Source organism: Rana temporaria, chromosome 6, assembly GCF_905171775.1.
Source record: "Rana temporaria chromosome 6, aRanTem1.1, whole genome shotgun sequence".
Taxonomy (NCBI): domain Eukaryota; kingdom Metazoa; phylum Chordata; class Amphibia; order Anura; family Ranidae; genus Rana; species Rana temporaria.
The window spans coordinates 147,217,931-147,235,126 of NC_053494.1; the positions used below are offsets into that span (position 1 = coordinate 147,217,931).

Below are 17,196 nucleotides of genomic sequence, written 5' to 3' on the forward strand. Positions count from 1 at the left end.
GCTGTACTGTATCCAGAGCCAGCACAAATCCCTCTCATACCACAAATCACAGGGGGGCTTTAAAGTCTACCACCATTTAGTATATACCTCCCTATAGCAATTCTATAAGATTGGCAGAGACAGAAGAGTGTGGAACATGATTTCAGACATGTTTCAAATTCTGCTTTGAATAAAAAAAAAAAGAAATCAAACATCTACAGTATGTGTAATAAACATATTTTAATGGGTCATTCTTGGAAGATCTTCAAGATCAAAATACAAGTTCACAAAATTAACACCGCTTCGCCTTCCATGCAGTGTCTGGAGGGACCATAAACCTGAAGTGCCATATGCGCCATTTTCTTTGCCGATATTCTTTCAGCTATTAAGACAAATGTACTTGCCATGTTGGGATTAGGATTAATACAGCATTTTTCCTGATGGTAATTCCATGCATCACTAAAAGAGCAGTCTACCCATAACATTTATTTCAGTTTTTGGTTGGACTGGAGAGACTTTTTCCAGAACTAAGAGGACCTGTAAGAATCTAGAGCAAGGGATGGCAGTAAGTTACCCTATCAAAGAATATCTCACCACTAATGTCCTCAAAACAGAGCCAGCAGGTAGATAAACTCACCAGCGCCTATACTTTGCCATGTGTTATGGGTGGAGTGGCCCTTTAAAACCGATGTATAACCAAATACTGCTTGAAAACAGGGAGTGGGTGGTCTTGGCAGGACAGACTGTTGAATAAGCTGAAGGTTCCAGCACCACATCCCGAGCTTTACTTTCCCTGCTGTGACACAAGCAGCAGTCACCGTTTTCCTCTGTATACGATGACAACGTTTTTGCAAAAGATTCCATATACTGACTGACCAGTATATAACCAAACAGAAGAGTTGAGAAATGGCGACGCCTGATTGTCCAAGAACCTTGTGACACATGCGGTGTCACTATGAAAACAGCCAACAGAAAGTTCCACATGTCTGCAATTACTAGGAGGAAATGAGTTGCTAATATATTCCACTACTAGTAAGAAGCCTGGAAAATCTCACTTCGGTAAAACAGCTAGAATAGGACATTTCAATAACAGACTACCCTAAGTCATATTAGACTGAAAAGCAAGTATCTATTGCTAAACTTCTGTAAAATAACTAAAACCGCTTTTCTGCCAGAGAGACTTTTGACAAATTACTGTGTAGATGATTGCAAATTCTTCCTGGCAGCAAAGCGGTTAATGAGCCGAGCCAAGGTTTCGAGTTGGCCCGTTGGTGCCTTCTCCCTCCCACATTAACCCTTTCAGTCCTGAAGCAGCTGAGGTGTTTGCCCAGCCTGTAACGAGTATATCAAATGTGGGGATTTGGAGGTACGGGCAACAAAGTGCAGAGAATCCCCGGCTTGCCGCTCCCTCAGCTTCCTGCATTCTTGATGTCAGGCCTGGAAGGGGATACTAGTTCTCTAGGAAGGCCACGTAGTCAGTGAGTCTCGCCAGCTGCTGTTCGTTGGGGATCAGAGACAGGGGAGCAGAATCTGTGTGGAAAACAGAACAAAACCGTCACTCCGACCTCCCATCCCATCCCAAAATGTACACAGCGTTACCATGCTACACCCCACCACCCCCCTCCACTAAGACCTGTAGCGCTTTAGGAAATTATGAACAGAACATTTAATGCTTTTCTCCCTCCAGCTCAGACAGTGTGTGTGTGAGAGAGAAAACTTGTGGGTTATTTTTAGAAGTGGTTTAAATGAAGGAAAAAGGCGGATGTGACCTCATTCCTCATGATTCTGAGAAGCTGCCTTTCTTTAGAATAAAGAGCAACATTTGCCAAGTTTTTTATTAGCTGCACAAAGCAGACAGTCAAAAGAAAAGCATGCAAAACTAATGATGCCAATTAAGAAAATCCATAACTAAAGTCATCTGTAAAGATGCAGAAAGATAGCAAATCTTGGGAAAGTGAAAGATAAAAAGGATAGAATATTGAGCCCGCAAATGACACACGTTGCGCCTAAATCTCCACCTACCTGGTTTCTTCGGCATTACCATACGTGTGGCAGAATCAGCCTGCCAACCTTGTTCTAGAACTCCTGAGAAAAAAATAGGATAGGCGTTATTGCATGTCACAAATGTTTGACTATGTAAAATATAAAGCCGATTCCTGTGGGTGACCCTATCAATCCCCTCCGAACTGGTGCCCCTTCATTGAAAAACAAGGAGCTAGGCAGAAAATTGTCAGACGAACTGCGGCTGTATTAAATCAGATGCAGTTGCTGTTTGGTATTTTAATAGCCGATGGGGCGGGCTGTCAAAACGCAGCCGCAGATTCATCTATCTGCATAGTATAGCTGTAATAGACTGGGCAGAAAAAATATATATAAATATATATGGCCGGCTTTAGTCAGACTCTGAAATCATCTATTCAGAGACATAGTGAAAAGCCAAGGGAAGGTGCTGTCATGAATACCTTCAATTATACAAGTATCCATGGCAACAGCCTTAAAACACTGGAATCCCGATTGTGGTGTGGTAATGCAGGATAACGCATCTTACACATCGCAGTGCCATTTATTTTGAATGGCACCCCCAATGCAGTTGCACTGTAGCACAACAGTTTAGTGAACTGTAGGAGAAGAAGTGCAGGTATAACTTGAAGCTTATAGAAAGCCTGCTAAAGTCTGCTTAATCTAGTTTAAACTTACAGTCAGTCCATTAAAGCAGATGTGCCATTAAAAAAAAAAATATTAAAAGCCAGCAGCTACAAATACTGCAGCTGCTGAATTTTAATATTAGGACACTTACCTGTCCTGGAGTCCAGCGCCGTCCGCAGCAGAGGACGAGCGATCGCTCATCTCTCTGCTGCCCCCCCCGCCATCCTCAGTGAGGGAACCAGGAAGTGAAGCGCTCAGGCTTCACTACCCGGTTCCCTACGGCTCATGCGCGAGTCGCGCTGCGCCCGCCGATTGGCTCACACGCTGTGTGCTGGGAGCCAAGTGTTCCCAGCACACAACGGGGGACAGACGGGAAGTCGGGAAAAACCCGTCTTTTGCCCGAGACGTGTGGCCGGAAGTGGGTGCAAATACCTGTCTTTAGACCGGTATCTGCTCCCCCCTCCCCCTGAAAGGTGTCAAATGTGACACCAGGGGGTGGGGGGGCAGGTTCCGATCAGCGCGAGTTCCACTTTAGGGTGGAGCTCCGCTTTAAGATCCGTTTTACCATTTACAAACTAGAGCTAAAATGTACATTAAGAGTGTTTTTTCACTCACAGCGCACAGGCGTAGGCAGGGTTTTTTTTAGTGGTGCTTTACCATAGTTTTTGCAGTGCTTTTCGGCCGCTAGCGGGGTTTTTAATCCCCAATATTGGCCGAAAAAGGGTTAAAATCATACGCAGAGCGCCGCTGCCAATCAATTTCATGGGCAGGGGCGCTTTAGGATCGGTCCTAATGCGCTGCAAAGAAGTTGCTGGGAGGACTTTTTCTGATGCCCTGCCTGCCAGTGCACATCTCCTATGTGAAAGCCCTCAGTCTTTCACACTGAAGTGAATGGCGCAGCTTGTTCAGGGCGCTTTGCAGGCACTATATTGGCGCTATAGTGCCTCAGTGTGAAAGGGGTCTTAGGCTCCATTCACACTTGTATGACTCCATGCAACTTTGGAGTGCAACTTTGAATGAGTGAAACTTAAATGTGACTTAATGTGTCCCTCTGCAAAGTCAGACCTGCTGTTGCATGTAAAATATTCAAGTACAACTTTCATGCAACTTTATAGTGCGAACATTGAAGTCCATGGCCCTCAAGTTCCAAAAAAGTCAGACCAAAATAGTGCATGAACTACTTTGAAGTTGCTGCGACTTTAAGTCACACATATATGAATGGTTATAATCAGAAAAGATGGGGTACGACTTGTCATGTGACTTTGATGTCCATGGCATGACAAGTCGCATAGGTGTGAATGTGGTGTAAAGGCTTTGAGAAAGCCGCTTGTGTGAACAAGATTTTGAGAAGCTTTAAAGACTCTAAAGAAGTATAATAATATATATATATATATTAAAAAAAGACACACACACGTGAAACATTTACTTGCGAACTTCGTGCACAGGGCCCATCGAAGGGAATGTTTACACAAATCAAATGCCAGATCTCCAAAATCAGTATTACAATTCAGTTTCTGTGATCCCTGGTTGCTTTTCCTTTGACATTCTTTTGCACGCAAGGAGCACCACTAGCCTTTCATTTTAGGCTTTGTGAAGCACAGATCTCCCTACTGTTGCGTAAAAAAACATAAATAGGAGAATATCTCCTGTTTCCAGCATCATGCAAATGCAAAAACAAAGAAAATCTCATGGGAAAAACGTATGCAGAAACAAGCTTTTAACTTAAACATAACCCGATAAATGTTTATGGGAAATGTTAGCCCTGTCTCTCCATGTAATAAGCAAAGGATCAAGCTAAAAAGAGCATTTGGCATTTAGATTAATGTAATCAGCACAATGTATTTTTTGTACCAAAACATAACTATTAAACAATATGTAAACCCAACATTTTTACATGTATATCTGCTGTCTTCACATTTATATACCGTTTAGAAAATTCAGATCGTGTTAGGAAATTTTCTCTTCCCGTTTAACACAGAGTGTGATGTCTGGGCATACAGCCAAGATAGGTAAAATTGCCGATTGAAAGAAAGGCACACACCCCCTCATCATAAGCAAAGACTCTTGGAGGTGTTTTGTAAGAGGACCAGCTGCCTGCTAATCTATCCCGGACAGAAATTTCAGGCTGCTTTTATCTGATGTGTCCGAGAATTTGTAAGGAGTTATCAGGCTGATAACAGAGGAATGGGTTGGGACTTAGCTATTTGAAGACAGATAACAAAATACTGCAGATATATGTGCCCAGCTCAAATTTAATGAATTGGGCTTTAATGTAAAAGACCGTATGTAATATATGTTTAAAATCCCTTTTTTGTACATACATTTCATAATTTTACAATAATATACACATACACACACACACACACACACACTTGTTATTGACAACCCACCTTTTACAGCTTCCTCAACAGGAAGTCCAACAAATGCTGCCAAATCATCTGCACAAATTGACGTGTATGCTTGTGATACGAGTACAAAGGCTCGCCTTCGTGTTGCATCTGAAGAAGAAAACGAAAAAATGTGTACTGTGGCTAGTTCATTCATTTCTATGCAACAATGCAGCTCTGCTTACAAGACATATTAGAAAACAAACACACCAAGATAAAATATAGAATGTGCGTGATCTCAATGCCTCCATTGCTGCACATGTGAAAGTTAGAGCAAACCTTGGACCAGTGGAGTTATAAATGAGCAGCAGGATCAGACAGCTGACAGCCAATTACTGCTACTTAAACTTACTTCTTGCAGGGCACCCAGAGAACTCCTACAGTTCATCCACTTCCTGGCAATGAAGAGCATTATGTGTTATTTCTCCTACTGCAAAAGTCCAATATGCCCGAGTGACCAGGCTGTGCACGGGCACTGGGAAAGGGTGCATTTCCTTATGAAAATAGCAGCCATCAGAAAGTCACTATTTAATTATTTCAGGGGTGCGCCAGGGACAAATGTGAAAGCAAGTGGTATGCGTCGATGGCTTATGTCATTAGTGGTCTGATCTGGCTCATCTTCCCTGAGGATTGAAAAATTGCTCAGGAATTCAAAACCGAAACAGATAAAGATCTGAATATTGGTTACTAAATGTGACATTAAAGTCTCTTTTTTACACAAACAGGTTATACTTGCCTGCTTTCTGCGATCCTCCTCTTTTGGGGTCCCCTGTCGGCGCTTGTTGCTACTCCTGCCTTCAAGTACCCCCTAGCAAACTTGGGGGGAGAGGATACTCATGCATGCAGTCTGGCTTGGCCCAGCCCCTGTCACTGGATTTGATGGCTCCCACTGAGGGGAGAAAGAGCAGCGCTGAACTGAGATCAGTCTAGGTAAGTATTTGGGGGTTAAAGGGGGAGCTGCACTGAAAGTTTTTTACCTTAATGCAGAGAATGCATTCAAGAGGTATTAAGTCCAAAATTATATTTTACAGCTTACCAATCACAAGATGCGGTGTCTGCATTTGTTTTATTTATTTTATCCTGTATTAGCTTCTTTGGATGAAGAAGATACACTAACAAACTGAAGTCAGACTCCAGCTCACAGTTTATAATCAGTTACAGTAAAAAGTTTTATTATCCTCTTGGAACAAAGGTTTACATGAAGAAAAAAAAAAAAAAAATGTCATTGTAAGCATGCCTGTTACCCAGTGGTAAATGGTTTGTCACATCCCTGTAAACTAATATATCTGGAAGGGATCTTTTGAAGACTTGCTGGTCAAGTCACCGGATGAAAATAGAAAAAAAAAAATGCAGCCATAACTTCTATGGATTGTTAAGCTACAGTATAATGTTTGTTTTTGGATCTAATGCTTTAAAAAAAGGTAAAATAAAAAAAAAAACTTTAGCCTTTACAACACCAGGCAGTGTTAAACGGTTTCCAGCGATAGCCTTTGCCACAGAGTTAGCAGGAAAAATAAGAAGATTGCTTAAAGTAGTGAACTGCCACAATAAACTCCGGCAGAATATAAAGCCACCATGATAACTTATTTATAACTAGATTTTTTTTTTTATTTTAAACAAATTGATTCTATATACAAAAAGATTTCAAACATCTACAGACACTAATCTGCAGTTTGTATTTTATAGTACTTTAAACAAGATCAGATTAGGTTTTCTGTTCAAGTAATATGTAAACCAGGCACTCCCTCTAGTGGCCAAAATTGAGTATACATTTTTAAACTAAAATTAGTGAAGGCAACTACAGTGCCTTGCGAAAGTATTTGGCCCCCTTGAACATTTTGCGACCTTTTGCCACATTTCAGGCTTCAAACAAAGATATAAAACTGTATTTTTTTTTTTAAGAAACAACAAGTGGGACACAATCATGAAGTGGAACGAAATGTATTGAATATTTCAAACTTTTTTTTAACAAATAAAAAACTGAAAAATTGGGCGTGCAAAATTATTTAGCCCCTTTACTTTCAGTGCAGCAAACTCTCTCCAGAAGTTCAGTGAGGATCTCTGAATGATCCAATGTTGACCTAAATGACTAATGATGATAAATAGAATCCACCTGTGTGTAATCAAGTCTCTGTATAAATGCACCTGCACTGTGATAGTCTCAGAGGTCTGTTTAAAGTGCAGAGAGCATCATGAAGAACAAGGAACACACCAGGCAGGTCCGAGATACTGTTGTGGAGAAGTTTAAAGCCGGATTTGGATACAAAAAGATTTTCCAAGCTTTAAACATCCCAAGGAGCACTGTGCGAGCGATATTGAAATGGAAGGAGTATCAGACCACTGCAAATCTACGAAGACCTGGCCGTACCTCTAAACTTTCAGCTCATACAAGGAGAAGACTGATCAGAGATGCAGCCAAGAGGCCCATGATCACTCTGGATGAACTTCAGAGATCTACAGCTGAGGTGGGAGACTCTGTCCATAGGACAACAATCAGTCCCTGTATACTGCACAAATCTGGCCTTTATGGAAGAGTGGCAAGAAGAAAGCAATTTCTTAAAGATATCCATAAAAAGTGTTGTTTAAAGTTTGCCACAAGCCACCTGGGAGACACACCAAACATGTGGAAGAAGGTGCTCTGGTCAGATGAAAACAAAATCAAACTTTTTGGCAACAATGCAAAACGTTATGTTTGGCGTAAAAGCAACACAGCTCATCACCCTGAACACACCATCCCCACTGTCAAACATGGTGGTGGCAGCATCATGGTTTGGGCCTGCTTTTCTTCAGCAGGGACAGGGAAGATGGATGGAGCCAAATACAGGACCATTCTGGAAGAAAACCTGATGGAGTCTGCAAAAGACCCGAGACTGGGATGGAGATTTGTCTTCCAACAAGACAATGATCCAAAACATAAAGCAAAATCTACAATGGAATGGTTCACAAATAAACATATCCAGGTGTTAGAATGGCCAAGTCAAAGTCCAGACCTGAATCCAATCGAGAATCTGTGGAAAGAACTGAAAACTGCTGTTCACAAACGCTCTCCATCCAACCTCACTGAGCTCGAGCTGTTTTGCAAGGAGGAATGGGCAAAAATTTCAGTCTCTCGATGTGCAAAACTGATAGAGACATACCCCAATCGACTTACAGCTGTAATCGCAGCAAAAGGTGGCGCTACAAAGTATTAACTTAAGGGGGCTGAATAATTTTGCACGTCCAATTTTTCAGTTTTTTATTTGTTAAAAAAGTTTGAAATATCCAATAAATTTCGTTCCACTTCATGATTGTGTCCCACTTGTTGTTGATTCTTTAAAAAAAAATTACAGTTTTATATCTTTATGTTTGAAGCCTGAAATGTGGCAAAAAGTCGCAAAGTTCAAGGGGGCCGAATACTTTCGCAAGGCACTGTACATACTGCTCAAGCATGGAGTTTAAGCTTTTGTTTACAACTGCATCACTATTGCTCAAAGCACATATAAAAACAACTGCATTCCGTTACAGTCACCAAAACAATAATTAAATTATAAGTTTCTGAATAATTCTTTTACTTTCTATAATTATTTCAACTCAGAAGTCAAAGTGAGAAGAAGCTAAAAGGATCCAGAAAGTCCCTTTGAGACCATTAGAGCCTTCTTAGAACAGAAGGTATTCACACATCTCATTCCATAACTTATCAAAAATAAAGGAATTATTCCTTATTTCAAGATAGTGAGCAGAGCAATGTTAATTATTTCTTGGCTAAGTGTACATCCAGAGCTGCTGGTGTAAAGCACAGATTTAGCCTAATATTATAGAGCCATTTATTGCAAACCGCACCCAGCTGTTTCAGGCTTGTTGGCCATCAACAGTACAGTGTAGGGAAATTACGGCTTCTATGGGGTAGAGCTTGAGGAACAACAAGACGTATAAATGAGAAAGTTATCTTGGGAAGGCACTAAAGAATCAAAAAAATTGGATTTTTAATTACAGCTTACCTGTAAAATCCTTTTCTTTGAGTAGATCACGGGACACAGAGGGCCAGATTCTGGTAGATTGTGCGTTGGTGTAGCATAAGCCATTTACACTACGCCACCGCAACTTACTGGAGCAAGTGCCGTATTCCTCAAGCACTTGCTCCGTAATTTGCCGCGGCGTAGTGTAAATGGCCCGGCGTATCCCCGCGTAATTCAAAGGGGGCGGCTTGTATTTAAATTAAGCGCGCCACCGCGTCGATTGAACTGCGCATGCGCCGGGCTGAAAAATAGCCCAGTGCGCATGCTCCAGCTCACAACGGAAAACGTCAATGACGCCGACGTGTGCGTCATTGACGTAAAGTCGTATTCAAGAACGACTTAGGAAAACGACGTACCCGACGGGAAAAGACGACGCGGACCCAACGCCATACTTAACATGGCATACGGCGGAACTGGCGTAAGGTTACCCCTCATATAGCAGGGGTAACCCTACGCCTACGGAAACGACGTAAGCGACGACTACGCGGCGCAAATTCGTTCGGGAATCGGCGTATTAGGCTCATTTGCTTGGTCAAATGAGACCTGAACGTAAACGCCACCTAGCGGCCAGCGGCGAATTACATTTAAGATCCGACAGTGTAAGTCACTTACACCTGTCGGATCTTGGCCGTATTTATGCGAAAATGATTCTAGGAATCACGCGCATAGATACCGGGTCAAAAGACAGAGATACGACGGTGTTTCCTGAGATACACCGTCGTAACTCTTCTGAGAATCTGGCCCAGAGTCTTTATTCATTACTATGTGGGTTATATTCCACCATCAGGTGCTGGACACTGGTGTAATTAATTAGAACAGGAAGTTCCCTCCCTATATAACCCCTCCCATACTGGGAGCACATCAGATTGTTCGCAAAGCAATAAGTGTCCCAATATCCCCAAACAAGAGGGGTAGGAACTCTGTGTCCCGTTATGTACTCAAAGAAAAGGATTTTACAGGTAAGCTGTAATTAAAAATCCTATTTTCTTTATCGTACATCACGGGACACAGAGAGTCTTTATTCATTACTATGTGGGACGTCCTAAAGCAATGCCTACTGAGGGGAGGGAGACACCAACAACGCAGACTGCCATCAGACACCAACAACGCAGACTGCCATCAGACACAAGGACCTCTAATGCTGCCTGCAGCATATTGTGCCAACAAAAGGCTGCATCCTCCTGCCGCCTTATGTTCACCTGATAGGATTTAGTGAACGTAAGCACAAACGACCACGTTGCGGCCTGGCAAGTCTGAGTCATGAAGGCTTGGTAATGCACCCCGCATGAAGTGCTTACTATCCTGGTAGGGTGCACCACAACAGAAACAGAGGGAAGCCCTCTCTTTAACCATAAGCCTGAATAATAACCTGATGAATCAACATTTGACAGTAGTTGATTTAGACGCTGCCTGCCCCTTGCTGGGGCCTCCTGGTAGAGCAACATCAGTCTTCCGTATCCGAGCACCTGCTTCAGATAGGTCTTGACCTCTCTTACTCTAACGAGAGAGTGTGTAGCCATTTTAATAGCTGATCTGAACACTGCCTGCCCACATCTAGGGTCTTCTGGCAGCAAAACAAAACATTAGGTTTCTATATCTGAAAACCTTCAGATAGATCTTTAACTGCTCTCATCTCTATTGAGAGAAAAGCAATAACCTTCCTTCCGTGGACCAAGGTCTTGAAAAAAAGGAAGGCAAGAATATCTTGGATTCAAAGCACACTAGATCCTTCTAGTAAATAAGGTTGGGTGAGGATTTAACATCACCCTTCTTGTGAAAATAATTAAGTATGGCTCTATACAAAGAAAATTGCCAATACTTTCTTGCAGATGCAACCAAGAACACCAATTCCCTCTTTAGAAGAATGAAGGAAATATGGTGCATCAGCCCAAGGTGCTGACCCTGTAAGCGGACACAACTAGATCCAATCTTCCGAGCCTAAGGGCGACCAAACTGGCGCACTTATACACGTCACCCCTTGTATAACGGCTCGGATCAAGAGAGACATAAGCGACCCTTGAAAACATTGACAAGATCGGATCCTTGATGGAACTTAAGGCCAGCTCCATCTCCCTTCCAATGTAAAAAGGCAAGAATCTTTCCTACGACAAGTATGCCACCAGGAACATGGGCCTTCCAGATCCTAGGATATCTGGTCCTGGAGGCCAGTTCTCCTGCATGAATCAAGGTAATTGCTGCGGATTCTGAAAACCCTGATCCTCAAGAATGCAGGCTATAACAGCCAGACCATTAATACCCCTGTATGCTAGACAGGATGTAACCCTGCGAAACAGGCCTGGACCAGCCGTAGGGGGACCTGGTTCACCCATGATCACCTCTGCTGTCCCTGCACAGTCAGGTCGTATGGGCTATGCTGTAGGAATTAGGTCAGCTTCTGTTCTCTTCTGATGTAGCATGGAAGCCACGAAAGTTGAGGCCCTGGAGGGAGAAAACACATAAACCAGCGACGACTGGTCCCCCAGGATCATGAACACATTCGTTCCGCATGCGGGTGGATCCTTTGTCCTTGACAAAGTTGTTCAATTTCTTGCTGAACCTGGACGTCAACACCCCGTATGTACAGGGTACCGTTTCTGTGACATTTGGTCAGAAAAAAAAAGTCGGGGTGTAGAGCATTCCCATCATGCCTAGTCATGTCTGTGAATGTCAATGTGTTACAATGCCTCATGGGATGTGTAGTTCTACAACAGCTGGAGGGCCGTAGTTTGAGGATCCCTGGTGTAGAGGATAATCTCCCTGACAGAATTGTAGACGGCTCTAGCGAACCGCCTGCCAATCTAGTATACCATGAAATGACGATTGTCAATAGGCAAGGCACAAGCTCCGCCTTGGTAAACAAAGCAAACCACTAGAGAGGCACTGTCAGATTGTATTCAGACATAGCAACCCTGTAACCTAAATATTCAGGCCCTTAAGCCAGATGCTCCATCCGTAGCTCTAGAAGGCTGACAGATAAGGCTCCCTTGGAGCTTGATCACCTTCCCTGAGCCGTGGTCCCTTCCAGGCCTGGATTCTATCCCTAGAGGCCAGCCCTCGCAACCTGCTCCCAGGTAACGGGTATGAAGGATCTTCCCTTCTGCCAATCACTCAGTTAAGAATCATCAACTGAAATTCCAGCATATCCCTGGGACCAGACTCCTAGGATAATGCTAGGTTAGGATCCACTTGTTCCAGGCCGACTGAATAATGTTTATATCAGCCCTGAATAAAACTGACCCTAGGGAACTGTCTCTGAATGAAGCCAGCATATTCCCTCTAGACTGGGATCCTAACCCAGGAGTTCAGATATTTAATCATGCTGGACTCCCCTAGGCCCAGCCATGCTACTGACTGATCCGTCAGCAGGAGTTTGCTTCGATATGCCATTACTGCTATACCCTGGGCCTTTAGACTTGCTAGAGGTGGGCCCTAGCAGCCTTGTAAATAAACACACCTGCAAATAGCTCCCCATATGTGCATGGGGCATGCTTTAAAAGCCATATGCCTCTATGGAAGCGTGTTATGGAAGCATGAAATCATAAAAATATGTTTTCCGCAAAAGCATAAAAAAGGGGGTGTGCTGTATACACGCATACATATAGCATGTGAGCTATGAACAAGCATCTTGCAAAAAAGTATGCGCTATGAGCGTGTTATGCAGCATTGTGCAACACGTACCCCTGCAGACACGTATTCCTCTATGCAAGGCCAAGGAATCCTGTATAATTAGGGAAACCTAATTATCATGCCTTTTAACGCAAAATTTAGGCAAACATGCATCCTTATGCGATTCCGCAATTTACATGCGATCCAACAACTATGCATCTTAAGCACTCCTGTGCGGACAAGTACCCTTGTGTGACCAAGGATTCTTGTATGATCGAGCACCCCTGTACGATCCAGCATTTTTATGCAATTATGCATTTTAATGCGATTTTTAGCATTTCTGCGGCTCTCTGTGTGACCAACATGCCTGAGTAATCCAGGACTCGGGTGATCAGATAACCATGTGTGATCCCGCATCTTTATGCACTCCAGGATCTTTATGCGATTTCAGGCATTCCTGCGGAAACAAGCCTGTCGGTGTGACCAAATCTCCTTGGGTAATCAAGGACTCTGGTTATCAGGTAACCATGTGTGGTCCCGCATCTTTTATGCACTCCAGCATTTTTATGCGATCTTAGGCATTCCTGTGGAAACAAGCCTCTCTGTATGACCAAATATCTTTGGGTAATCCAGGACTCGGGTCATCAAGTAACCATGTGTGATCCCGCATCCTTATGCACTTAAGCATTTTTATGCGATTTTAGGCATTCCTGTGGAAACAAGCCTCTCCGTGTGACCAAATATCCTTGGATAATCGAGGACTCATGTTATCAGGTAACCATGTGAGATCCCGCATCTTTATGCCTTGGAGCATTTTTATGCGATTTTAGGCATTCCTGTGGAAACAAGCCTCTCCGTATGACCAAATATCCTTGGATAATCGAGGACTCGTGTTATCAGGTAACCATGTTAGATCCCGCATCTTTATGCACTTTAAGCATTTTATGCGATCTTAGGCACTTTGCTGTGATTAAACGCCCTTATGTGACCATGTAAAATCATACCAACAAAAAAAAACATGTATATTTATGTGATCAACAATAAAACATGCTTTGTTACCTGTTTTTACCCCACATGCATTTTGAACATTCCAAACTCATGTATTTCATGGAAACATGCGGACTGGTAAAGAGGCAGTTATGCTCTGCAGCTATGCGACTCCGCAAACCTGCAACGTTAGCCATGTACACAGCAGCAACTGTGCACCCCCCAGTTGTGCATTTGGTTAGCCTGAAGCCAACACCAGGATGAGGACTTTATAGAGACAGAGGCTCTGGCCGTCTAGGCTGAGGGAAGTTATATGCAGCTTGAATCTCTGAAAAAGACTGCAGCTGCAACCAGAGCTTGTGGGGCTTCTGATAGTTTTCTCCTCATTAGGCAGACACCTGTTATCTGTTCTCTGACAGTGAACCTTCATCCTCAGGTCTTTCAATCCCCTGGTTTGAGGATTTAGAGCAGGGAAAGGGACACTGTTTTCTGCTTGTGAGGATGCTTGAATATAGCAGTTAACCTCTTATAGACCCATGAAGCACAAAACATATGTAGAATGACTGCACTGTTGGGGGAGGCTGCCTGACAGGGCTGATAGCTCATTATGTGAGCCATCTTAAGTCTCTACAGGGGAGGATAGTATCATGCAAGCATGATAAAGGGCCACCAGATTCAGGTGGTGATACCCCTTCCTACCCCTGACCCTCTTTTACGGGGAGACAAAAAAAGTCCCAAGCCAAAGCAGAGGAACTTAACCCTGGTGCATCAACAGCTGATCTTAGTCTAGCAAATAATGCCTGCTAATCTGCACAGCCAGATGCTGAGTAGGTGTCTTAGATGAATCTGTATCCAACTTCCACAAGGTGTTTACGTGCCCAAGCTACTGTGTCCCCCCGGGTTAACAGAGCTCTGACGCGCGTGCGCCAGCCACATCGTCCCCCCGCCTACAAAGTGCGCCCGCGCGCGTGGGGGGGAATGGCGGGGGAGAGGGAGATCCCCCAAGGAGCGCCGTGGACCCGGACTATGAGGGACCCCCCCCCCCATCGTGGCAGAGCCCGAAGCGGAGGAAACAAGCTGCACATAGATCAGCTAACCTTAAGCTTCCGTTCCTGGAAAGCATGGTAAGTGAAACACCAGGTATGTGCTTTTACTGCTTTTAGTGGTGGAAAACAGATAAGACATACTCATGACAATCCTTTGTATAGGACTTAGGGGTACCAGCCTCCTGAAGGGGGGTCTATGGGTACTACAGCCATCCTGTCTCAACAGACATAGTGGTTTCTTTGCCCAGGCAACAAGCATTATAGGCAAGACCCAATAGCCCCTTCAGCAGAGGACTAGGACCCACTAGGGGAGGTATATGGGTGCCAGAGCCATCCTGTCTCAGAAGACATAGTGGTTAAGTTGCCCATGCATAGAAGCATAAAAACAGGCGAGACCCATAATCCCCAATGGAGAACCTACTGTCGGACCAAGTCCCGTAGGTACCTCCACTTACCTTTCCACGCTGCAGGGTATTGCAAAGCAAGAGGCCCAGCCTTCACCCCTCACCGTGGGCTTCGTCTCAGACCTTCAGGGACTGGGTCCATAGCAGGTCACCTCTCCCCTGGACCTATACAACACCCTGACAACAGAAAAAAACATTTGGTCTTTGGCATCGACCAATGCTCTGGAACCCAGGGTCCAGCTCTCAGAGAAGCATTATAGGCAAAACCTCGTTCTTCGTACCGAGGCCCGGGTACCGTCCACTTTGGCTATGAAGCACCTTGGACGGATCCGGATTCTATGGAGGCTTTTTAAATCCAGCATGGATCCCTCCAGTGGAGCTCCTTAGAGCACATGTTCATTCGTGACCAACACCTTAGACACTGGAGAAAAAAACTGATGTGCTCCCAGTATGGGAGGGGTTATATAGGGAGGGAACTTCCTGTTCTAATTAATTACACCAGTGTCCAGCACCTGATGGTGGAATATAACCCACATAGTAATGAATAAAGACTCTGTGTCCCGTGAGTTTACAATCAAACAACAATAAATGGATGTATTATTTTAGGCTTCCTCTGTGCTCTATCAGAGGAATGGGATGCACACAGTTGGCCATGGGGCATTAGACTGGATTCTCCACACTTGCATTGCATTTAGCACACGTTGAACACACTTGAGCTGACAAGTGTTTTTTTTCTACATCAGACGTCAAAGCGCTCGTTTGTTTTACTTGACACACTGCAGCATGCTGGGATATCTTGTAGCGTGCAAGTGCGTGCTGCGCTGCATTTAGATATAGCTGGTTCAATTTTCACCCAGTGCACATCAATGCAGTGCGTTGATGTTAACTAGGCCAATTGACGAGGTGTGAATGATGTGCATTGTTCCACCCACTTGTCCGAGATGAGAAATAATTCCTTTATTTTTAGGTGATTCAATTATATAAAATAAATTAAACTCATGCTTAGATCACATACTACTAGCTCATTATGAAATACTTACCTCGGAACGAAGCCCCCATATCGGAGCCTGGTCCACGCCGAGGGGGGGTGACAACTTGCCCTCGGGGGGGCCTTCCGGGAGGTTTCTTCCCGACAAGGTCCGGCAGCGTTAAACCGTATAGGCTTAGGAGATATTAATTTTACCTACAGGTAAGCCTTATTATAAGTGTCAAATTTGGTTATACAACTGCTTTAACCACTAGCCGACCGCCCACCGCCGTTATACGTCGACAAGTTGGCTCGGCTGGGCGAGAGCACGTAGTATGACGTCCTCTCTCCCAGCCGCCACTAGGGGTGCGCGCGCGCCCCCCGCTCGCCCCCGACTCCCGTGCGTGTGCCTGGCGGGCGCGATCGCCGCCGGGCACACGCGATCGCTCGTTACAGAGCGGGGACCGGGAGCTGTGTGTGTAAACACACAGCTCCCGATCCTGTCAGCAGGGGAAATGCTGATCTTCGGTTCATACAATGTATGAACCGAGGATCAGTGTTTCCCCAAGTGAGGCCACCCCCCCCCCCCACAGTAAGAACACACCCAGGCATACTTAACCCCTTCCCCGCCCCCTAGTGTTAACCCCTTCACTGCCAGTGGCATTTTTATAGTAATCCAATGCATTTTATAGCATTGATCGCTATAAAAATGCCAATGTCCCAAAAATGTGTCAAAAGTGTCCGAAGTGTCCGCCATAATGTCGCAATACCGAAAAAAAAAATTGCTGATCGCCGCCATTACTAGTAAAAAAAATATAATAAAAATTACATAAAAATACCCCCTATTTTGTAAACGCTATAACTTTTGCGCAAACCAATCAATAAACGCTTATTGCGATTTTTTTTAACGAAAAATATGTAGAAGAAAACGTATCGGCCTAAACTGAGGAAAAAAAAAAGTTTTTTTATATATTTTTGGGGGATATTTATTATAGCAAAATGTAAAAAATATTCATTTTTTCAAAAGTGTCTCTCTATTTTTGTTTATAGCGCAAAAACTAAAAACCGCAGAGGTGATCAAATACCACCAAAAGAAAGCTCTATTTGTGGGAAAAAAGGACGCCAATTTTGTTTGGGAGCCACGTCGCACGACCGCGCAATTGTCTGTTAAAGCGACGC

The 17,196-nt window shown here is 44.0% G+C and overlaps 1 protein-coding gene across 1 annotated transcript in view; it reads right to left on the reverse strand.

Annotated features, from left to right (window-relative positions):
* Window positions 1-200: 200 nt before the first annotated feature.
* COPS8 (COP9 signalosome subunit 8) overlaps window positions 201-17,196 on the reverse strand; it is a 32,245-nt gene continuing 15,249 nt past the window's right edge. The window contains exons 5-7 of the mRNA XM_040357532.1: window positions 5,016-5,123; window positions 2,002-2,064; window positions 201-1,509 (exon numbers count right to left, since the gene is read on the reverse strand). Of these exons, the coding sequence (XP_040213466.1) occupies window positions 1,430-1,509; window positions 2,002-2,064; window positions 5,016-5,123 (251 nt within the window). The 3' untranslated portion in view covers window positions 201-1,429. The remainder of the gene's footprint in view (window positions 1,510-2,001; window positions 2,065-5,015; window positions 5,124-17,196) is intronic.